General features: G+C 41.3%; 1 protein-coding gene across 1 annotated transcript; it reads left to right on the forward strand.

Moving 5' to 3' along the window:
• Nucleotides 1–84: 84 nt before the first annotated feature.
• Nucleotides 85–19,644, forward strand: LOC130917416 (alpha-soluble NSF attachment protein). Its single transcript, XM_057838800.1, has 11 exons — nt 85–844; nt 6,508–6,587; nt 6,669–6,785; nt 6,853–6,899; nt 7,002–7,079; nt 12,472–12,527; nt 12,612–12,696; nt 12,803–12,907; nt 12,980–13,048; nt 18,542–18,592; nt 18,673–19,644. Exons 1-11 carry the CDS (start codon nt 747–749, stop codon nt 18,772–18,774), a joined length of 888 nt encoding a protein of 295 aa, XP_057694783.1. The 5' UTR covers nt 85–746; the 3' UTR covers nt 18,775–19,644.
• The last annotated feature ends 5,055 nt before the right edge of the window (nt 19,645–24,699 follow it).

Here is a 24,699-nt window from a genome sequence, read left to right on the forward strand (position 1 = left end):
AAGAAAAATGTCATGAAATATTATTTATTGAAATTTGTTATTCAACAGTTAATAAGTATTTCCAAGAAAAATGTCATTAAATGTTATTTTAACACTTTGATGCTAGATTTCTTTTTTAACCGTTATTTGCCCTTAACGAAGTTTAATGATTTGCAACATGTTTTATAAATTTGTTAATGGAATTTTGGCCAATATTGATTAGTTGCTTCATATGCATTTTGCACTAAAATGAACACGAATGCCTTTTAATGCCTTGATTGATGTTTTATAATGGGTTTAATGTGTAGCTGCTAGTTACAAACATTTATGAAGTGTTAATCAAAAAGCATGCACGTTTTCTCCCTAAACCCCATGTCAAATATTACTGTAACATTACATGTAAAATACTGTAACGACTGCTAACATAAAAAAAATAACTGAACTCAGTGATTCAATTATAATGTAGACTGTTGGACAAAAACGTTAAAAGAAATGGTAACAAAATAAATGTTTGAACAAAACAAAAAAAATCCAAATAATGGAATGAAAAGTGAATTTTACTTTTTTAAAAAACATCACTGAGGGGTATTCTGTTTTTTCCGAAATGTCCCTTAACGCCCCAGAGCAGCGTTTCCGGTGTTCACTGTCACGTGACAGGCGAGCTGGTTTCTAGTGACAAATCAACGGCTGCTGCTTATGCTACAAGTTTGTTGACTTTTCGTCTTTTTGTCACCTTCTCTCTCTACTGCGAGGGACTCGCCGCCGACATGGACAACAGCGGCAAAGAGAAGGAAGCCACAGCGTTGATGGCGGAAGCCGAAAGGAAGTTAAAGTCGTCTCAGTCGTTTTTTGGGGCTCTTTTCGGGTGAGTTGCCACACTAGCTCCCCTAGCTAATGGGCCAACTAAGCGGAAAAGGTAGCTGGCCTGACATGGCTAAAAACATCTGCTTAAGAAGTTATTTATTACTCTCCCTTCCTGTTTTCACCTTGTCGTTCAACATTTTAGAGATTGACGCGTGTTTCGAATTTGGAAACGCATATGAATTGCAATTTAACATTCAAATAGTCAATACATAAATATAACGAATTGACCATTTGCTAATTGGTTGTTGTCAGGCAGATTGCATTTCTTCAGGTTAACCACGAGAAGCGTAAATGAATAACTTGCAATATTCGTCACCAAAACGAAATACTGTATGGTCATCAGATTGCGCCATCTAGTGGAGAAAGCTATTCATGGTCGAGGATATCTAGTCATCATTTGTTTACAACAGGGGTGTCAAACTCGACTAGAAATAGTATGTGTGAGACTGGGCTGCATCAAGTATTCCCTTAAATATGGGCTAATGTTGATAATTCACTTTGGCTAACTTGTTCGCAAAAGCACCATCAAAGTTATCGTTAGCTTGAGCCATGATAGGCCATAAGAGATGTAGTAATAATAAGTATAAATAGATCTACAAGAAAACAAGAAATGTCAATGGCAAAATATGCATTTTTTACCAATTATTTTTAAATTGTATTTATTATTTTTAAACTGTATTTTATATAAAAATTTAATAATTATATAATTTTGGCAATTAATATTTTTTGCTTTTTTTCATAAAATGGCCAAGGCAAATTATATAAAATATCCATCCATCCATCCATTATCTTCCGCTTGTTCCGGGGTCGGGTCGCGGGGGCAGCAGCTTTAACAGGGAAGCCCAGACTTCCCTCTCCCCAGCCACTTCAACCAGCTCCTCCGGCGGGATCCCAAGGCGTTCCCGGGCCAGCCGAGAGACATAGTCTCTCCAGCGTGTCCTGGGTCGTCCCCGGGGCCTCCCGCCGGTGGGACATGCCCGGAACACCTCTCCAGGGAGGCGTCCGGGAGGCATCCGAACCAGATGCCCGAGCCACCTCAGCTGGCTCCTCTCTACGCGGAGGAGTAGCGGCTCGACGCCGAGTCCCTCCCGGATGACCGAGCTTCTCACCCTATCTCTAAGGGAGAGCCCGGACACCCTGCGGAGGAAACTCATTTCGGCCGCTTGTATCCGGGATCTTGTTCTTTCGGTCACGACCCAAAGCTCGTGACCATAGGTGAGGGCAGGAACGTAGATCGACTGGTAAATCGAGAGCTTTGCCTTTCGGCTCAGCTCCTTCTTCACCTCTACGGACCGGTGCAGCGTCCGCATTACTGCAGACGCCGCACCGATTCGCCTGTCGATCTCCCGCTCCCTCCTACCGTCACTCGTGAACAAGACCCCAAGATACTTGAACTCCTCCACTTGGGGCAGGATCTCATCCCCGACCCGGAGAGGGCACTCCACCCTTTTCCGACTGAGGACCATGGTCTCGGATTTGGAGGTGCTGATCTTCATCCCAACCGCTTCACACTCAGCTGCGAACCGCTCCAGTGAGAGTTGGAGGTCACGGCTTGATGAAGCCAACAGCACTAAATCATCTGCAAAAAGCAGAGATTCAATGCTGAGGTCACCAAACCGGACCCCCTCAACGCTTCGGCTGCGCCTAGAAATTCTGTCCATAAAAGTTATGAACAAAATCGGTGACAAAGGGCAGCCTTGGCGGAGTCCAACCCTCACTGGGAACGAATTCGACTTACTGCCGGCAATGCGGACCAGACTCTGACACCGGTCGTACAGGGACCGAACAGCCCTTACCAAGGGGCTCGGTACCCCGTACTCCCGGAGCACCCTCCACAGGATTCCCCTAGGCACACGGTCGAACGCCTTCTCCAAATCCACAAAACACATGTAGACTGGTTGGGCGAACTCCCATGCACCCTCGAGGACCCTGCTGAGGGTGTAGAGCTGGTCCACTGTTCCACGGCCGGGACGAAAACCACACTGCTCCTCCTGAATCCGAGATTCGACTTCCCGACGGACCCTCCTCTCCAGCACCCCTGAATAGACTTTACCGGGGAGGCTGAGGAGTGTGATTCCTCTATAATTGGAACACACCCTCCGGTCCCCCTTTTTAAAAAGGGGGACCACCACCCCGGTCTGCCAATCCAGAGGCACTGTCCCCGATGTCCACGCGATGTTGTAGAGGCGTGTCAGCCATGACAGCCCTACAACATCCAGAGCCTTTAGGAACTCCGGGCGGATCTCATCCACCCCCGGGGCCTTGCCACCGAGGAGCTTACCAACCGCCCCAGTGACTTCAACCCCAGAGATCGAAGAGCCCACCTCAGAGTCCCCAGACTCTGCTTCCTCAAAGGAAGGCGTGTCGGTGGAATTGAGGAGGGCTTCGAAGTATTCTCTCCACCGACTCACGACGTCCCGAGTCGAGGTCAGCAGTACACCGTCTTCACTATACACAGTGTTAATAGTGCACTGCTTTCCTCTCCTCAGACGCCGGATGGTGGACCAGAATTTCCTCGAAGCCATCCGGAAGTCGTTTTCCATGGCCTCACCGAACTCCTCCCATGTCCGAGTTTTTGCTTCGGCGACCGCCGAGGCCGCAGTCCGCTTGGCCAGCCGGTACCTGTCAGCTGCCTCCGGAGTCCCACAGGCCAAAAAGGCCCGATAGGCCTCCTTCTTCAGCTTGACGGCATCCCTTACCGCTGGTGTCCACCAGCGGGTTCGGGGATTGCCGCCACGACAGGCACCAACCACCTTACGGCCACAGCTCTGATCGGCCGCCTCAACAATGGAGGTGCGGAACATGGCCCACTCGGACTCAATGTCCCCCACCTCCCCCGGGACAAGGGAGAAGTTCTGCCGGAGGTGGGTGTTGAAACTCTTTCTGACAGGGGATTCTGCCAGACGTTCCCAGCAGACCCTCACAATACGTTTGGGCCTGCCAGGTCTGGCCAGCATCTTCCCCCGCCATCGGAGCCAACACACCACCAGGTGGTGATCGGTTGACAGCTCCGCCCCTCTCTTCACCCGAGTGTCCAAAACATGCGGCCGCAAGTCCGATGACACGATTACGAAGTCGATCATCGAACTGCGGCCTAGGGTGTCCTGGTGCCAAGTGCACATATGGACACCCCTATGTTTGAACATGGTGTTCGTTATAGACAAACCGTGACGAGCACAGAAGTCCAATAACAGAACACCACTCGGGTTCTGATCGGGGGGGCCGTTCCTCCCAATCACGCCCCTCCAGGTCTCACTGTCATTGCCCACGTGAGCGTTGAAGTCCCCCAGTAGAACGAGGGAGTCCCCAGAGGGGGTGCTCTCTAGCACACCCTCCAAGGACTCCAAAAAGGGTGGGTATTCTGAACTGCTGTTCGGTGCATAAGCACAAACAACAGTTAGAACCCGTCCCCCCACCCGAAGGCGGAGGGAGGCTACCCTCTCGTCTACCGGGGTAAACCCCAACGTACAGGCGCCAAGCCGGGGGGCAATAAGTATGCCCACACCTGCCCGGCGCCTCTCACCATGGGCAACTCCAGAGTGGAAGAGAGTCCAACCCCTCTCGAGAGGATTGGTACCAGAACCCAAGCTGTGTGTGGAGGAGAGTCCGACTATATCTAGTCGGAACTTCCCTGCCTCACACACCAGCTCAGGCTCCTTCCCTGCCAGAGAGGTGACATTCCATGTCCCAAGAGTTAGCTTCAGCAGCTGGGGGTCGGACCGCCAAGGCCCCCGCCTTTGGCTGCCGCCCAACTCCCTACGCACCCGACCCCTTTGGCCCCTCCCACAGGTGGTGAGCCCATGGGAAGGGGAACCCACGTTGCCTTTTCGGGCTGAGCCCGGCCGGGCCCCATGGGGACAGGCCCGGCCACCAGACGCTTGCCTTCGAGCCCCACCTCCAGGCCTGGCTCCAGAGGGGGGCCCCGGTAACCCGCGTCCGGGCAAGGGAAACTGGGGTTCAATAATCTTGCTCATCATAAGGGGTCTTTTTGAGCCATACTTTGTCTGGCCTCTCACCTAGGACCTGTTTGCCATGGGTGACCCTACCAGGGGCTTAAAGCCCCAGACAACATAGCTCCTAGGATCATTGAGACACGCAAACCCCTCCACCACGATAAGGTGATGACTCATGGGGGGATTATATAAAATATTCTTTTTTTAATATTTTTTTTCAAAACTTTTGAGATAGTTTTTTTATTCCCATTACCTATAGGAATATATGTGTGGGCCACTGTAATACTACATTTTGATGTCACAGGGTTTCCCCCAGAAAACCTGCAAAGGCCCACTATGTTTTTTGAACAAAAAAATAAAATAAAACGTTTACAGGAACTTCTAAATTGTGACTATTGTCTGTTATAAGCCACTTATTAATAATGCAGTAACATAGTCACACAAAAAGGCACAGTTTTGAAGTACTATCAAACAAAAATACACTGCTGCTGCAATGCCAGATGTCTTGGACGGGTTTATTCACATATGGACCATAAGCTGTCATCATTGCGCTTTCAAAGGTATCACCAGATGCGGTTAAAATGTCATACATTTTATACTTTTTGTTGTACTTTTATAGCCTGGCGTGGGGGCGACCCACCAGGCTTATAAAGCACTGTGAGAAACCCTGAATGCCAGTCAATGAGTTAAATGAATAACATAATGATAAGAACATAATGATGCATAATAGTAGGTATGTCCCGGTATGAGATTCTTAAGCCAAAATATCGCAGTTTCACGGTAATGCAATAAAGCTCTAAAATGTGTTGCTTTGAGATATTTGGGTTTAAAAGAAAGAAAAAAAAACTTTTTTTTTTTCTATTGGTAAATGGAGAGTACTTATATAGCACATTTATCTACATGGTTACCATGCTATTGAACAGGATTTTTATTTTTCAAAACATTAGCATATGTATAATGTTAAGTTAAAATAAATTTTAAAAAATAACAGAAATATCTGGAAAATTCTAAATACAATTAAAATAAATCTTCAGTCAGTCTTTTAGGTGAGCCTAAACCCACAGCCACAGCTCAACATTATTACCAGCAGCAACACAATAATTGAATTTTTTTCCATAAAAGCTACACGTGTATGACTCCTATCATATTTACAATATACACACACTCTCTTTCTCAACAGACATTTGCAGGAGAAAAAAAAACCCACCACGTTTTACCACCGCTAGACACACTAAACACGCTGGAGTTAACTCTCGCAGCTGGTGGGAAACGTTCATGTCAGTGTTTACTAACCTTTTATTTTGTATAAATGTGTGAAATCATATCGGAGGTATTGCCTCCTTGGCAACCACCCTCAGCAAGCACGTTTTACAGGTCGGTTGGCCTTACTCCTCTAAGCCGTGGCCACATGTAACTTTTCTGGAGCCGAAGTATTCCCATACCAGTGATTTAGTTTTCTTTGGTGGGGGAAAACCTCCACCTCCTCCAGCCATCGTTTAGCACAGCTGACTTAGTGACACTGAGCAACAGCCAGTGGGGGAGGGTTGAGCCTTGCAGTTGCAAGCAAGGGATTTGTCCCTGCATTTTTGGGACATAAAAAATAGCTAATAACATTGGGACGGTATGACGGAAAACATTTTCATACCACGGTATACCTTGAAACCGGTAATCGACACATGTCTAAATATTAGTCACGCTATGTCACACGCAGAGGTTCCTCCAAGCTGGAAGAAGCCTGCGACATGTACGTAAGGGCAGCCAACATGTTCAAAATGGCCAAGAACTGGTGCGGTAAGATGAGTTTTTTTCAACATCAACCAATCAGCTCCCTTTTTATTTTAAAATTTAAGAAGTAATGTTGTCTTTTTACAGCTGCGGGAAACGCCTTCTCTCAGGCAGCCCGGCTCCACCTGCAGATGCAAAGCAAACACGACGCGGCTACTAATTTCATCGATGCAGGAAATGCCTTTAAAAAAGCTGATCCTCAAGGTAGAAACGGTTTGATGAATTGTAATTTCATAAAACTTGAGTGTTTATTGATACCTTGTCTCAACAGAGGCCATCAACTGTCTAAACCGAGCTATCGAGATATATACAGATATGGTAAGTTTGGATGTGGTTGACATTTTTGTTGTTGTTGTTGGGATGTGAATTTTTTCAAGGGGGTGTTTATTTTGTGTTTTTTTGTTGTTGTTGTGACTTTAGGGTCGCTTCACCATCGCGGCCAAGCATCACATAAGCATCGCCGAGATCTACGAGACTGAGTTGGTGGACATTGACAAGGTGAAATATAATGAATCCAAAGTTGAGCTTTGATAAGGTACTCAATTTCTGCGATTGACGGAGCTAGGCGTACTGGGTTCCCCACCTCATTGCTGAATTGTGTACTCTCCACCCCGCCTAATCAAATCTCCTTTTGACTCGCCTTCCCTCCTTTTTTTCCCCGGCTATCAGGCCCACCACATGGTGTCCATGGGCTAATATAATTAGCCAACGATAGCACAACTATGTTCTTATGGAACATACGTGTGTAATACTGTATTTCTTTTTGTTGTTTTTCTGCTCTTCTGCCTGGTTCCTTCCTTTCTGTCACCCGATAACCCATTCCTGTTGGCTGCTTTCTCCTAGTAAATGAATCATATTAGGGCTGCAGCTATCGAATATTTTAGTAGTCAATTAATCGATAGACTAGTTGGTTCGAATAATCGAGTAATCAGATAAGGAACACGAAAAATTAAAATACCTGAGCTGAGCCTCAAATGGTATGTTTTTTTTTTTTTTTTTTTAATGAGTTATGTACAACAAAAGAACAATTGGATAACTTACATAGAAAAAGTCCACTAGCTTAGATGCTATAAAATGCTAGTTTTTCTTTGTTTTTTGTTTTTTTTAGAATCCTGTTAACAAATGAGGTGGTTAGCACGTCCGCCTCACAGTTCTGAGATCAAGGGTTCAATCCCGGGCTTCGGCCTTCCTGTGTGGAGTTTGCATGTTCTCCCCGTGCCTGCGTGGGTTTCCTCCGGGAACTCCGGTTTCCTCCCACATCCCAAAAACATGTATGGTAGGCTGATTGAACACTCTAAATTGTCCATAGGTATGAGTGTGTGCGTGAGTGGTTGTATGTCTCCACGTGCCCTGCGATTGGCTGGCAACCAGTTCAGGGTGTCCCCTGCCTACTGCCCGTAGTTAGCTGGGATAGGCTCCAGCACCTCCGTGACCCTCGTGAGGAAAAAAGCGGCATGGAAAATGGATGAATGAATGTTAACAAATGGTTCAGACACATATTCTCGCAAAAAACTGCTAAATATACCTATAAACGAAATTATGAATGCATTAAAAAACATTAGCTCAAACAAAAACTTAGCTTACGTTGGTCTTAACATGGAGCAGTTGGATTCAGCCACCATAATTAATAAAACTACATGCAAACACTTTCAAAATTAACCATTACAATGCCACTTTAATTCAACGAATACTCGAAGGAACAAAATTGAATTCGAATATTTTTTTCTAATCGAATACTCGAGTTAATCGATTATTCATAGCTGCACTAAATCATATGAACAACCGCAATGGGGCTATATTAATTTCCCATGTGATACATTAAAACTGTTCAGACCATAAGGACGCTCTGATTCCTATTCTCCCGCTGTCAGTGGGAGACAATGAGTTAAATACATTTATACATTCAAGATATTACACAGTAATTTAGTATTTAAAATAAAAAAATATTAAAAAATCCAAAAGACGTGCTATCGGCATCGGGCTATACCAGGGATCGGCAACGCAAAATGTTGAAAGAGCAATATTGAACCAAAATTAAAAGCCTTAAATAAGCCTAATAATGAAGGCAACAGATGCTGTATGTATCTGTATTAGCTATATTAGCCTTATATCAAAAATGACTAAGTCAGCTAAAAATACATAATGAGCCTTCATGATTTAATGTTTATTTTCCCTGCAGTGCATCCAATGCACTGACTGCACGTGACTACTCTTTATATGATGCCACCTCAAGTTTAACTTCATTAAAATATTAATGAATTGTGTCATTGCTTTTATGAAATTATAGAAATGCAATAAAGAAATCCAATTTTTGATGTCATTTTTATTTTGAGGTTTCGAAAACAACAATGGAATGTGCATAACATGCATTGTTTTTGAAGTCTGCAAATAGACCCTACTCACCAACGTCACAAATGACGTGTCACTGTATCCAGCCGCCATATTGTCCGTTTCTGTTTAGCCGTATTCTCAATGGTTTCAATTAGTCGTTCAGTTAAAAGAGCAATTCATGGAAACCCCGGTGCTTTCAGACGCTGTAAACTCATTGGACGCGTTGCATAAAAGGCGTTATGTGGAAAAGCTTCAGTCTATCCATTCGCCAGATCCATATTTGATGCCTAAATCAATATTTTTCGACCCGCTGTCTTCGCCCTCTTTGCCTGACATCTGCTACCCTGATATCTATAACTATCTTGTCCACACAAAATCAGCCTATTCTCACGAAAGTTTGAAAAACTTTGAGCAGCACTCTAAGCAACATTACCACGTGTGATTTCTAAAAATGGTGACAATCAAAAAAATAAAAGTTGACTGCGATGGCCGACGCTTCAAGGATAGGTGGATATTGGACTATTTTTTCAATAAAACACGCAACAACTGTGTCTGCCTCATTTGCAAAGAGACAGTCGCTGTTTTCAAAAAGTTCGATGTGACGCATTACTAAACAAGACACGCTGACATGTACGACATTACAGGGAAGATACGCAGCGAGAAATTATAGCAACTTGAAGCTAGTTTATTTTTTCACAGCAGCAGTATTTCGCAAGAGTCCGAGCGTCGAAAGAAAAAGCCACAAAGACAAGACTGTTGAAATTATGATTTTAAAAAAATAATAAAGCAAATGTGACACACAGTAGGGCTTGCTAAAATTTGTTTAAATATATTTTTCTATGTAAATCAGCCAAGGTAGCCCCCCGCATTTTTACCACACCTAATCTGGCCCCCTTTGCAAAAGGTTTGGACACACCTGTTTAACTGATGATCCGTAGACGAGACCAGCTTCTTTCACTTGGTACCAGCTAAATATTATTCAAAATGTAATGATGGTGGAAGAAATAAGCATCTTGAATTTGAAACTGTATGTTGTCGGCGATTAGCCTCGCAATGATCTTAATTGTGGTTGTCAGCCCAAAACCCTCTAAATATATATTAAATGCATCTTACCAGATATAAAATCACTACTACATAACCCGTGGTAATCGTTTGGAGCCCAGTTTTCTCGTCGAATTGCAGCAGTCCATCTCGCTCTCCTCTCCGGGTCTCTCGGAATACGGTAGAACTTCAAGTCTCTCCGTCTATCTTCTCTGTTATTGCGACCAACCGCCACACACGCCTTCACCATTTTGATTATTAATGTTAACGAGCAGAAAAACACACCATAATAGGAGGAATTGACGTAGCGGTAATGCATTAACACGACGAGTAGATGGACAATATGGCGCGGAGGCGTGGTTGTGACGTCATGTGAGTAGGGTCTATAGGTCTTCTGTTATGTTGATGATTGTCTCCTTCAAGTACTCACCATCTGTGATGGGTTTTCCACGTTTTATCATCTCCCGGGTTGCAACAAAACATGCAGCAGTATAGTGGAGTTTGGCAATGCAATCCACTTCTTAAATCTATTTTTGCGCTTTCTAAGTTCTTCAGAAGTAATGGAATCACACTTTTTCTTTCACTCCCAACTGGGTACTCGGCTGCCGGTTTGTTTACAATAGCCACCTGCCTGGCATCCTGCCCTGCTGATAGAAACGTGTTGCAGGCTATGACGCAAATCTTCGTTGACCGAAATGTTGAAATTCAATATTTATTCTACACAGAATGTTTGTGTAATTTTTGTCCTCCTACAGAAACCATATCAAAACAAAAAATATATTTCACTCCGCGATCTTTTTCCATTTTCAAACATTTTTGAAAATGCTCCAGGAAGCCACTTGGGCAGCGCTAAAGAGCCGCATGCGGTTCTCAAAACACGGGTTGCTGACTACCATATAGCAATTAGAATCTGTATCAGTAAAAAAATTAGGGGTGTAACGATACACAAAAATCTCGGTTCGGTACGTACCTCGGTTTTGAGGTCACGGTTCGGTTCATTTTCGGTACAGTAAGAAAACAAAATGCCAAATATAAATGTGCTAGTTGTTTATTACACACCTTTGTGCTTTCATGATAGGAATATTAGCCTATACAAAGCTAGAATTCTGCTAAAAAAGTAGCGGGTATTTAAAGATAATCCAACAACAATTTGCCTTTCAGACCCCGCGTATTGGTCAGCTTTCTTTCTGAAAGAAAGAAGAAAAAAGTCCTGTGCTAAAGAGAAAAGCAATCCCAATGACAAAGATTTTAACATGTATTTTACAAATGAAATGCCTCAATTAATCTTTTTTTTTTTTTTCTTATGAACGGTTTTCAAAAGCTTTATTGGTGGATTTTCTCAAGTTAAAGCGCCACACAGAAATTAATAAATTTAATTGTGTAAGCAGGATCTGTCTATTATTCTTATTATTTAATTGCAGGTGGTTTAGCTCATTTCAATTTATTTAATTTAAATGGGCTATTATTTATCTTATGTGTTAATATTTTACAAATGTGATGTATTCATTTATATTGTATATTTTATGTTGTATAACTTTAGTTCCTATGTGAATATTAGTTCCTACTTGTTTTGTTGTGGTAGGAGGGTTTTGTATTGAACACGGGGCCGTGTTGGTTGTTATTATTGTAGCAGAGAAGACAGCAGTAAATCAACAAAGACAATTCAACTGTGCCCCGATCTGCCACTTGAGATCTGATGGACTCAAAAAGTGGGTTACGATTGCATATTAGTTTGAAAATCGACCGGATCCAACGTATTTTTACATGAGTGACTTCCAGTCTGCCCGATCCTAGCTACCGGTAGTAGTTTTGATGCAGGAGGGTCGCGTCTCGCATCAAATAATAAACTCTGCCGTTCTTTTCCCGTGTGTCGTGTTGAGCCGCTTCTGGGACACGTCCAACACGTGGCCGCACTGCGACTGGTGTGCATTGGCTGATTTACTTTAACGCCCGCGTTTCACTGTGTTCTTGCGGCGGGCAAGTTGTCGCGCCGTTGACGTTTCTGGGTTATACTGTCCTACCGTGTTGGTCCTTAGTATAGTAGAGAAGACGGAGTAAATATAATCTCCACAAAGAAACTGTAACCTGATCGACTAACAGCCTCGAAAAGTAAGGGTTATATTACGTCAGAAACTAGTTTGGTACGCATCCGTTCCGAACCGAGCACCACGTACCGAATTGGTTCAAAACAAATGCATGTACCGTTACACCCTTAATAATTAGAATTGCGACTTGGTGTCCACATACAGTATGTCGAGGTCACATTTTGGATCTTGTTGACCACATTTGTAGAGCAAAATGTTAATATTGTGGCCTACATTACCCAAAATGTGACATCCACATACGGGTAGTCACTTGCCCTATAGTTTCAGTGCCTCATTTAGACAAAAGCAGTCATTTTTTGGTGCAAGGAACTGTATTAAAGTGAGTTGAGGATTTTAAAACTAATCACAATGAAAGTAATCCCTATTTCACATAATGTAAGAATGAATTGACCAGCTGTGCTTTTCATTTGCAGGCCATCGCTCACTATGAACAAGCAGCAGATTATTACAAAGGCGAAGAATCCACTAGGTGAGTTTTTCGCCTTGCAAACACTTTTAGCAGTGTTCCATTGTAAACTTCTCAGATTGAGCAACTCTTTCCTTGACTTTTCAGTTCGGCCAACAAGTGCCTCCTGAAGGTTGCCACCTACGCCGCCCAGCTTGAGCAGTACCCCAAAGCCATCGAGATCTACGAGCAGGTCAGCTAACTAGCATCACCGTATGAAATTAGGAAAAAATACCTTATCTCTTACGCCACAGAATAAAACATTATACTAGAATTTGAGGATATTGCGTCTTTTGAAGGTGGGCACTCACGCCATGGACAGCACGCTGCTCAAATACAGTGCCAAGGATCACTTCTTCAAGGCGGCGCTGTGTCACTTCTGTGTGGACATGTTGAACGCCAAAGTGAGTCACCATGGAGTCGCCTTGATAGGTTTCGCGTAGTTGTAATACTCACCGTTTTTCTCACCGCGTTAGCTGGCTGTGCAGAAGTACGAAGAGATGTTTCCAGCGTTTTCCGACTCAAGAGAGTGCAAACTGTTGAAGGTAGGTTCACGTTCACATATATACCGTATTTTTCGGACTATAAGTCGCAGTTTTTTTTTCATAGTTTGACTGGGGGTGCGACTAATACTCAGGAGCGACTTATGTGTGAAATTATTAACACATTTTTATATCATTTCACATGTTATTTTGCAGTTTTGGAGTGACACTGATGGTTTGCTAACTTGTTAGCATGTTCTTTATGTTATAGGTATCTGAATAACTCTAGCTATGTTACGTTAACATGCCGGCCACGTTTACATTTTGTTGTTCATGCATCATGCAACATCATACTGTACACTTATTCAGCATGTTGTTCTATATTGTATTTTTATTTTAAATTGCCTGTAAAGATGAAATATCTGTTCTATGTGCTGGATTTTATTAAGTAAATTTCCCCCAAAAATGCGACTTATACTCCAGTGCGACTTATATTTTTTCCTCTTCATTGGGCATTTTATTGCTGGTGCGACTTATAGTCCGAAAAATACAGTAGTGCATATAGTGTCAATTCTGTCAGATAATGCTCAATTTCTCAGAAATTTCCCAGAAATTGATTGCAATTACAAATGCTTTGGTAGTAATATCATCATCTATTTTGCTTGCCATGAAGAAACACAAAAGAGAATGGGGAAAAAAATCATTATCATTTCACACAAAACTCCAAAAAATGGGATGGACAAAAGTATTGGCACCCTTTGAACAAATCATGTGATGTTTATCGAATTTGTGTAATCAACAGTATTTTACCTGTGGCACATAACAGGCGTTGGCAAAAACTAAATCACACTTTCAGACAGTTAAAATGGATTAAAGTTGACTCAACCTCTGTCCTGTGTCCTTGTGTGTACCACATTGAGCATGGAGAAAAGAAAGAAGACCAAAGAACTGTCTGAGGACTTGAGATGCAAAATTTTGAGGAAGCATGGGAAATCTGAAGGCTACAATTCCATCTCCAAAGACCTGAATGTTCCTGTGTCTACTGTGCGCAGTGTCATCAATAAATGTAAAGCCCATGGCACTGTGGCTAACCTCCCTCGATGTGGGTGGAAAAGAGAAATTGATGAGAGATTTTAACGAAACATTATGCGGATGGTGGATAAAGAACCTCAACTACAAACATCCAAACAAGTTCAAGCTGTCCTGCAGTCCGAGGGTACAACAGTGTCAACCCTTACTATCTGTCGGCATCTGAATGAAAAGGGACTCCATGGTAGGATAGCCAGGAAGACCCCACCTCTGGGCCAGAGACATAAAAAGCCAGGCTGGAGTTTGCCAAAACTTAACGTTTTGGATAGGGCTGTCAAACGATTAAAATTTTTAATCGAGTTAATCACAGCTTAAAAATTAATTAATCGTAATTAATAGCAATTCAAACCATCTATAAAATATGCCATATTTTTCTGTAAATTATTGTTGGAATGGAAAGATAAAATACAAGATGGATATATACATTCAACATACGGTACATAATTACTGTATTTCTTTATTATAACAATAAATCAACAAGATGGTATTACCATTATTAACATTCTGTTAAAGCAATCCATGGATAGAAAGACTTGTAGTTCTTAAAAGATAAATGTTAGTACAAGCTATAGAAATTTTATATTAAAACCCCTCTTAATGTTTTCGTTTTAATAACATTTGTAAAAATTTCAACCCAAAAAATAAACTAGTAGCTCGCCATTGTTGATGTCAATAATTACACAATGCTCATGGGTTCCGAAACCCATAAAATCAGTCGCACCCAAGCGCCAGCAGAGGGCGACAAAACATAAGTAACAAGTGTACATGACATTGTGCTGTCATTTTAATCTGTTTGAGTATGCATGTGCGTTAATTGTGTCAAATATCTTAACGTGATTAATTTAAAAAATTAATTACCGCCAGTTAACGCGATAATTTTGACAGCCCTAGTTTTGGAAGAATGTTCTCTGGTCAGATGAGACAAAAGTAGAGCTTTTTGGCAAAATACATCAACATAGTTTACGGGGGGAAAAAACGAGGCCTTCAAAGAAAAGAACCCGGTCCCCACAGTCAAACATGGCGGAAGTTCCCAGATTGTTTTGGGGTAGCTTGGCTGCCTCTGGCACTGGACTGCTTGATAGTGTGCATGGCATTATGAAGTCTGAAGACTACCAACACATTTTGCAGCATCATGTCGGGCCCAGTGTGAGAAAGCTGGGTCTCCCTCAGAGGTCATGGGTCTTCCAGCAGGACAATGACCTAAAACACACTTCAAAAAGCACTAGAAAATGGTTTGAGAGAAAACACTGGAGACTTTTAAAGTGGCCAGCAATGAGTCCAGACCTGAATTCCATAGAACACCTGTGGAGAGATCTGAAAATGGCAGTTTGGAGAAGGCACCCTTCAAATCTGAGACCTCGAGCAGTTGGCCAAAGAAGAATGGTCTAATATTCCAGCAGAGCATTGTAAGAAACTCATTGATGGATACCGGAAGCGGTTGTTCGCAGTTATTTTGCCTAAAGGTTGTGCTACCAAGTATGAGGCTTAGGGTGCCAATACTTTTGTCCGTCCCATTTTTTGATTTTTGTGTAAAAAAATAATGATTAAATGTTTTTGCATTCTCTTTTGTTGTTTTTATTGCAAGCAAAATAGACAAAGATATGACTACCAAAGCATTGTAATTGCAATAATTTTATGGGAGAAATTGAGCATTATCTGACAGAATAGCAGGGTGCCAATACTTTTGGCCAGCGCTGTATATTGTGAAGCGCTTTGAGGGCCTTAAAAAAGTGGAAAGGTGCAATACTAGTGTAACTCCATTTACCATTGCCCTTTAACAATCAGAGGATGGGGTGAATTCTAGTGCAGGAGAGAGAGGCGCGGCTGTATCTGAGCCGAAATTACCCAGTTTTAATTGTAAATTTTTCGTATCGGCCGGTCGGATTAAAAAATTTTTTTTTTTTTTTTAAACTGCTGAAACCGATATACATCAAATAATGAGCCCAGACGGTAATCGGTCTATCTCTATGGCAGAGGTTGCGCTAGACATTTTCGTTGTCTGTCATTTTGACTGACAGTGTCATAAAAATCCGGTCATAATCTATTTTTACCCGTCACTTAAATTTTTGTAATGATAATGATGACATATTCAATAGTATTTAGTTTTCATTCATTTTTAATTAATATTGTAACGCTTGCTTGGCGGCGAAAAATTAGACACGGAAGTTGTGGTATTTTTCTCCCTCTTTTTACTCTGCTTACCGCCAACAACACCAACAAAACAACAACTCCACCCCCAAAGAAAAAGAGGCAACTATATAGACCCCAATCACCAACGTCACACAATGATCTTACTTGTGGTTGTCAGCCCAAAAGCTCCTAAATATATATTAAATGCATCTTACCAGATATAAAATGACTACTACATAGTCTGTGGTGATCGTTTGGTGCCCAGATTTCTTGTCGAATTACAGCAGTCCATCTCGCTCTCCTCTTCAGGTCTCTCAGAATACGGTAGAACTTCAAGTCTCTCCGTCTGTCTTCTCTGTTACTGCAACCAACCGCCACACACGCCTTCACCATTTTGATTATTAATGTTAATGAGCAGAAAAACATGCCGTAATACGAGGCATGTACGTAGCGGTAATGTGTAAACATGACGAGCGGCTCCAGTCGGGGGGCGGAGTTGTGACGTCATGTCATTGGCGGCAATCTAGTCCACCAATTGGATGATGCGCTGGCACACCGGGTGCACCAATTAGAACCTCGCGTTGATGTGTCAATCACGGTGCCGCCACCAGACCCCGGTGACGCTACAATATTCTGACAGAATAGCCAACGACGGCATGCATTAAGAGAGACAATAGTTAATTCATATGCTCACTCGCCACCCTGTCGTCTGGGGTGTGAATTGCAACCTGTCAAAATGACGGACTGACTTCAGTTTTTTCCGTCACTATTTTAAAAAACTGGTCAACGACGGAAAATATTCGGTTAACGCGACCCCTGCTCTATGGTGTTATACAGCGCTTTTACACCTTTCAAGGCGCTTTACACTATCTCGCCATCCACCTACTGGTGACGCAGCACCAGGAGCAACGTGGGGTTCAGTATCTTACTCAAGGACACTTAGACGAGTTCATCAGGGCGAAGAATCGAACCCACAACCTCTGGGTTGGGAGACAACTACTCTACCACTGAGCCACGCCACCCCATCTCTAGTGCTAACTGATACCAAAGCCTGCGTTTTAATGAAGAATCAAGTAGAGGAGTTCCAAAAAATCGATTATTACATGCATCGCAATTCGACACATGACGATTCGATTACGATTCATAAAGGTTCAAAAACGATGTTTTTCCCTCATAACTTTATGGCAGCCGCTCGTAGCAGAACAAAATTCAAAACACGTCTGCCGCCGGGCACCGTTAACAGGCGCGCGCACTTTATGATGGATATTGCTGGTTACTGAGAGAGAGATTTACTCCTTTTTAAAAGACTGGAAAATAAATGTGTGTATGAGAGAGTCTAGACAGAAGCGCAACCCGGTGGTCGCGCTTTTGTGCGCAAATTATTTTTTTTAGAGCAAGAAGGGAAGAGAGATAGTTCGTTGCTCCTTGTCATTTAGATGTCCAGCAGTAGTTTTAAGGCATTTCAATTGAAAAATGTCCTTAGTGTGTTGCTAAGACCCGTTTGCATCTAAAAGAGGTGAGTACACAAACCCTCTTGTAGTGTTTAGTTTTTATTGTTGTTGTTTTTGAGATGTTAATAGTTAGCACTAAGCTAATTCGCTAACGTGTATTTCATATGCAGAACTTGTAAAACTACGATTAAGTACAGCAGTAACACTACAAACATGCGAAATAGTACAGAATTCTGTGAAAACAAAGTATATTGGTTACAAGAAGTCTTATTTCTAAAGACACTTTGTTTCCAGAAAATGTGGAATTCATTCCACCTGTGTAAATTTTATTGTATTGTTGAGAGAAATAAGTACTCCCTTTTAAAATGGTTAATGTTTTTGCACTTTCTTGTAAAAAATAATAAAAAAAAGCAGCTTAAGGGCTGTTTTTTGTCGTATGAGCATGTTTCTATTGTTCTTGTTGAATCATTAGGATATTTTAAATAAATAATGGACATAAATTTGTTTGGCTACTGTATTAAGTAGCAATGTACGATGCATCAATAATCGCGATAACCGCGATCATCGTCAATACCGTGATTATCGTTTAATAATCGGATCGTAGCACCCTGAATCGTAATCGAATCGAATCGTGGGGTGCCTAAGATGGCACACCCCTAGTATCAAGGCGCCTTCCGATACTAGTGTCGGTGCAATGTTAAGTTTTTCCCTGGGTGTGGTCTAAAAAAGTAACTGTTCATGACTCTTACAATTTTTTGTCTTAGTAACTATTAGTATTTCTTGAAGCCAAACAGTAGGCAATAAATGACTGAATTTTTGACAGGGATTGTATTATTTTTCAAGAAACTGCTATTGTAACTCATAAAAGTATTTTCTTGTCGACCAGAAACTTCTAGATGCCTACGAAGAACAAAATGTGGATGCCTACACCGACTCAGTAAGCGGACAATTACATTTTTTCATGTTATTACTAAACAACAGGTGCCGTTTTGTGGTCTAATTCTACAACTGGAACAGGTAAAGGAGTTCGATACTATCTCGCGGTTGGACCAGTGGCTTACCACAATGCTCCTACGCATCAAGAAGACCATACAGGAGGAGGAGAGCGACCTGCGTTGACGTCCTCGCCGCCCTCGCCACATGTGGCGTCTTGTGTGTTTGCATTGACTCTCCACCCCTGTCGCTCCTATTATCTTTAAAGTTACGTCTGCAGGTTCTGAGCTCGTATTTTGGCCTGCTTAAAATTCCTTGTATTTACTCCTTGGTTGCCATTGATGGCGATAGACTTCAAATCCGTTTGTACTGGAAGTGCTGGCAGTAATCATGGAAGTTGAAAAAATGGGCTATGACAAGGCTCCAATCGTTGCCAGCGTCTTCAAGTTCAAATGAATTTGGACGTCTTATCACCGTCACTGGCACTAAAACAATCATTTCCCTCAGCACGTAAATCTCGTTTATCCTGAAGGACTTTGTGTGCTGTTGTTCCACACGTCATAAAAAGAGTTTCCTCCAACAGGATGTTAATTAAAAACCTTTAACTGTACAGGCAATGTTTTAAGTTACATTTTAACATTCCCCGCTGTCATATGAGTGCAACCATAATTTAACCACTGTATAAAAAAGACAAAGCTAAAATGAGATGAAACCCTCAACCCAAACCCACCTCAACTTTTGTAAAAGCTTGACAGACATGTCATTGAGATGCAATAGGACCTGTTTTCAAAGCAATACGACACCTAATGGCCTTCTACGGTACTGACTGATTGGTAAAAAGCACTGCTTCGTGTCGTGTTTTTCTCAAATTGTGTTTTAAAATAAAATGAAGTGGTTACTCAGCTTTTGTTAAGGGTTGTACAACCTTTTCTCTTCTGCCAATTTTCCCATTAAATTGTATGATAGAGCAAAAACAGATTTATTTCCAGTTCTCTGATGTGTATGTACAGAAATACTTATTGGGAATAAAAATAAAAACGTTACTGTATCGGTAAACCAGTAGAACTCAAGTTTTTTTTTTTTTTTTTTTTTTTTTTTTTTTTTTTGTGAAAGGTTAGCTGAATAGTCACTTTATTAAGTTCAATTTTACTAAATACACCAGAGCTTGATTTTCTCCAGACCTATTTGATCAAGAAATCCCCAAGTAGGATCAGAAGTAGGCCAAAAACTCTCAAAAAGTTGCAACAATCCTTAATCTTCAATGCAGAAAACTTAAAACAGTAGGGGAACTTCCCAGGAGTGGCCAGAATACAACTATGGCCCCAAAAGTACTGCGAAAAAGTCGCAACGGAACCCAGGATAACGTTTACAGTTAGTCACATAAGCTGAAGACAAAGCCAACTTGGACCAAATCAGATGGATAGATCAACTTTATTTATCATTCTGTTATGCACATTGAAGGTTCACAACAAGACACAGTATTTCAATATGCAATGATAGGCAAATGATGAGAAGTGCAGAGAAATAGATGTACAAGCCAGGTAGACGTTATGTGAGGGATGTGCAGTTTAATAGTGTAATGGCCACCGCAGCAAAACTATTTTATGAACCTGGTGGTCCTCCACCGCACGCGGCAGAACCTCTTACCAGAAGACGCCAGCAGGGTAAACAACCCGTGATGTGGGTGAGGGGGGTCCTTAATGATATTTGTGTGTGTATAAACAGCGCTTCTGTCCAATATCCTAAATAGGGGGGGGTCGCAATAATTTTCTCTGCTGTCACCACCACCCTCCTCACACTGCTCCAGTCAGATGTGCTGCACCCTCCACACCACACAGAAATGCAGTTTGCGGCATTCTGGTGGGACCCCGATAGCCAGCTGTCAGACCGGCGAATGCACGATCTGCATGAGGGCCACCGACGGTTGGTGGTGCGCGCATCCAGCCCGTCGTCCTCCTTAGGTGCGCTACTTTCGGCTTGGCCTCGAGCTTACGGATCGGGCCACCACTCGTGGGCATGAATACACCATTGGTGTAGCCACTTGTCACTCAAGCCTGTCTGACCTATAGCGAAGTGCAACATTTCACTCAAAAAGGTGCGGTCAAAACTTTTTTGCACTTCAAAGAAAAAAGTGAGTTCAAAACCATTTGCACTTCAATTTAAAAAAAAAATCTAATATTTTCAAAAAATTAAATATTTTTAGGGGGGGACAATTTTATTTTTGCAAATTAATTTTTTTCTATGATTGAAAATATTTTTTTTTTTTTTTTTTGATGGAAGCAACTTTTTGGGGATTGAATGATTTAGACACAAATGTCCTACCCATAATATGGCCCAAACACAAAAAGGCTTCAATCAAAACATTTTCAATAAAAAATTAAGTTTTCAAATGCATTTTTTTGAGTCTCAAATGTTTTTTTCACATTCAAAAACTTTTTGTATGATTGAATTTTTTTAATGCGATTTTTCTTTTTCTTTTTTTTTTTTTTGGAAGCAACTTATTTTTTGATTGAATAACAAAGACACAAATGTCCTAGCCAAAATGTGGCCCAAATGCAAAACCTTACTTCAATCGAAAAAGTTGTTTGAGGTGTTTTTTTTTCTTTCAATCAAAAAAAAAAAAAAATCAAACATATTTTTCAACTGCTTTTTTTAAGTCTCAAATTTATTTTTGCATTAAAACACATTTTTTAATTGAAAATATATATTTTAATTGAATTTTTGAATTGAACTTTTCTAATTGAATTATAAAGACACTAATGTCGTAGCCAAAATGTGGTCCAAACGCAAAACATTACTTCAATCAAAAAAGTTTAAATTAAAAAAATTAATAAATAAATCAGAGAAAAATAGTTTTCAAATGTTTTGTTTTTTTTCCCTGAGTCTCAAATTTACTTTTTACCAAACACATTTTTTTAGGTGAGTTTTTGATTGAAAATATATGGCGGAAAACACAGACAAGGCTGAATAATTCCTCTAACAGTGTAACGAATCGGGTTCTAATGTGGCCACCAGGCTTACAAAGCACTGTGAGAAACCCTGAATGCCAATCAATGAGTTAAATAAATAACTTAAGGTTTAAGAACGTAAGGATGAATATTACTAGGCATGTGCCAGTATGAGATTTTGACGGTATGATAACCCTAAACCAAAATATCACAGTTTCACGGAATTGCAATTACAGCTCTAAAATGTGTTGACTTTAAGATATTTGGGTTTTTTAAAAAAATACAAACGTTTTTTTCGATTGAACAGGATTTTCATTTTTCCAAAGCATATTAGCAAATTGGAACATATGTATAATACATGTACAAGACGTATTTGGCGGAAAACACAGACAAGGCTGAAAAAGCAGTTTCTGCTCTTGCACCCCTCTGTAAAATAAACTGCTGTAATTTAAGCCAAAAGAACTTTTGTGTTCGATAGAACAATATGTCTATATGCTGCCATAGCAGATTCATGGCGCATTAAGCCCCCGAACTGTTTTTAGTTTGTCCGTTTTACCCTGGAAACCCCCGTTAACAGATGTCGCGCAACCGCTTTTGTTTCAACCTAGCCATAAAAAGAAGGTAGGTAATCGTATTTATTATTCGAAATGTCATTTTTAGCTTAAAATCATTATTTGATGTCTAATATTTAGTTTATTAAAAAAAACGACTTTAAAATATTATTCACTCGCATATTTTAAACTTTTAAACAAATTACGTCACAATGAAAAAATTAGCGTCTGTAAATACGTCACCTCATAACCATCGCTTAACTGTATTTTTTTTCTTTACTGTTGCATTTTTCCCCAATATTTTAGATGATAAATAATCAATCCAAACAAAGAAAAATTTAAGAAAAAAAACGTTTAAAAGGGTAAATGTATTCAAATGAAAATCTCGACCACTCCATTGCAATTTCTGCATCGCGACCCTTGTTATATTACCATGTTTCACCCATAAAATCCCCCCCAAATTCGACTGTGGCTATTCACAGCTGAGTCTTGACACTTAGTGATACATGCTACATGGAGTTTTTGGATCGAAACAAGGTAAGTACGCGATAATATCTCATTAAAATCATGGCGTCTTTAATCATGCTGTCGCGTCCTCTCCCCTCCAGTCTGAGATTTGCTGTTTAGAAAAAAAAAATTAAAAAAATGCCCTCCTCTCCTTTCCCCCAGAAAATTGAGATTTTAAGCTTTCCAATGATTTATCACACATGCATATAGGTCAATTTTGAGGATGGGTGGCCTCTCCTCATCCGCTGTGGGAAGAAGAGGCGCTGCTGTGTCCTGTTCACCAGCGACTCTGTGTTTATAGTTTATCCGTGATGTGCACGCCCAGGATTTTGGTGCTGCTGACGTGGTTGGGCTGATTCTTCCAAAGTCGACAGTGATCTCTTTTGTTTTGTCAACATTCAAGATCAAGGTCTTATCTTTGAACCAGTCCACCAACTGCTCCACTTCCTCTCTGTAGGCCATGTCATGTCATCAGGACTCAGAGGGCTCAGAACACAGCCCTGGGGAGATCCTGTGCTGAGGCTGATGAGCACATTTCAGAAACATTGGTTTTTACGTGATGGTCTGGGGCTGCTTTACTTCATCAGGACCTCGCCAATTTTCTGTGATGATGGAACCAGAACCAAAAATCCAGATGAAGAATGTTCGGCCACAGTAGCGTTACCAGGGGGGAAGGGGGGCAGTGCCCACCCACGGACACACACTGCCCACCCAAAGAAAACTGGATGTAGTACTAATGGCAGTCTGGGCACCGCATATGGTATCCCATTCATATTGTACCGATGTGTTCTAAATTTTAACCTTTGCGTTGTTACCACCTCTTTCACCTTAAAAAAAAAAAAAAGAAATGTTGGTTTTGTTCCGAGGGGGCGCTAAACACATTTACGCATTTTTTTTTTTTTTTTTAATTTATTTATTTATTTTACATATTATCAAAGTTTTCACCAGTGTTCACCTGGCGGTTGAATTTGGTGTTGGACACCCCACTGGCCACCTTGCTTGCCAGTATATCGTTAGATTGTTGTAGCATCAGTTACTGTCACATTAACATTGTGTTGGGAAATATCCAGTTAAGATATGATTGCCACTGTACTTGCTTGTATTTGTATCTGCCAGCACCTGCTTTCCCCCAGTAATTATTTTGTTTTGTTAAATGTACACCTTATGCCTAATATATACATAACAGAATAAAACAGAATTGTTGTGGAACTCAAAATGTTGACTGGACAGTTATGGACTATGCACATTAGATAATTAGTAGCATCAAATATTACACAATACACCAAAGTATAACAGTAACCGTGTCCTAAAGTCTTTCTGATAGTTTCCCCCTGACCTTTTTAATGCAATAATATAAAGAGAACCTGAAATTATGGCTTTTAGTTTTGGTGTGCCACCCCAAGATTTTAAGTGGCCCCATCCGAAAAAATTCTGGAGGCGCCACTGTGCCCACCCTCACCTGGCATCAAGGGCGTAGGTTTGAATAGGGACAGTAGGTACATAACACCACCAACTTTTAGGGATGCTCAAATTGTCCCCACCAACCTTTAAGCAACCTTATTTGCATTAAATAATGAATTCAGTTATATAGGTAATTTAGATTGTCTTCCCATAAGTTGTAAGGATAGAACTGACCCTACATTATGTTCAGACTTACATTTACCCCCTTTCACTTGCTGAACGTGTTGGTCCATTGTTTTCCCCTTCAAACGCACATTTGATTGGCTGATGACTAGAACCCCCACATTCACACAATCCCAACAGAAATACATGTCGACCGCCTCCTCTGCCCCCTTTTAAGAGTAGGGATAATAGAAGGTTTTTTTCGGCCAGCACCAGCCACTTTAAGTAATGTAAAAAGACGTCAATGTTGTGAAGGTGGGGAACACACCACTAATTTTGGAACTGAAAGTCCAACCTGCATCAGAGCTAGCATAAACCGTGTGAACTTGCTAACCTGTAAAACTCGAGTAGAAAGCTGTTTAGTGACGTGTCTTCCTGTGCTTTTTCTACTGTTAATGTTAATCCAACTGTGCATTATGTGCATGTATTCCCGAATTAAAATGTTAAAATGTATGTATTTTCTATCTCTTATCATTAAAAAA

This window comes from Corythoichthys intestinalis, chromosome 6 (assembly GCF_030265065.1).
Source record: "Corythoichthys intestinalis isolate RoL2023-P3 chromosome 6, ASM3026506v1, whole genome shotgun sequence".
In the NCBI taxonomy this organism is placed as follows: domain Eukaryota; kingdom Metazoa; phylum Chordata; class Actinopteri; order Syngnathiformes; family Syngnathidae; genus Corythoichthys; species Corythoichthys intestinalis.

Excerpts from the sequence above, each read along its gene's own strand:
- LOC130917416 (XM_057838800.1), top strand. The coding sequence starts at position 747 with ATGGACAACAGCGGCAAAGAGAAGGAAGCCACAGCGTTGATGGCGGAA. Across the intron at positions 7,080-12,471 it reads AGTTGGTGGACATTGACAAG|GCCATCGCTCACTATGAACA; the intron begins GTGAAATATAAT and ends TTTCATTTGCAG. Across the intron at positions 18,593-18,672 it reads TGGATGCCTACACCGACTCA|GTAAAGGAGTTCGATACTAT; the intron begins GTAAGCGGACAA and ends CAACTGGAACAG.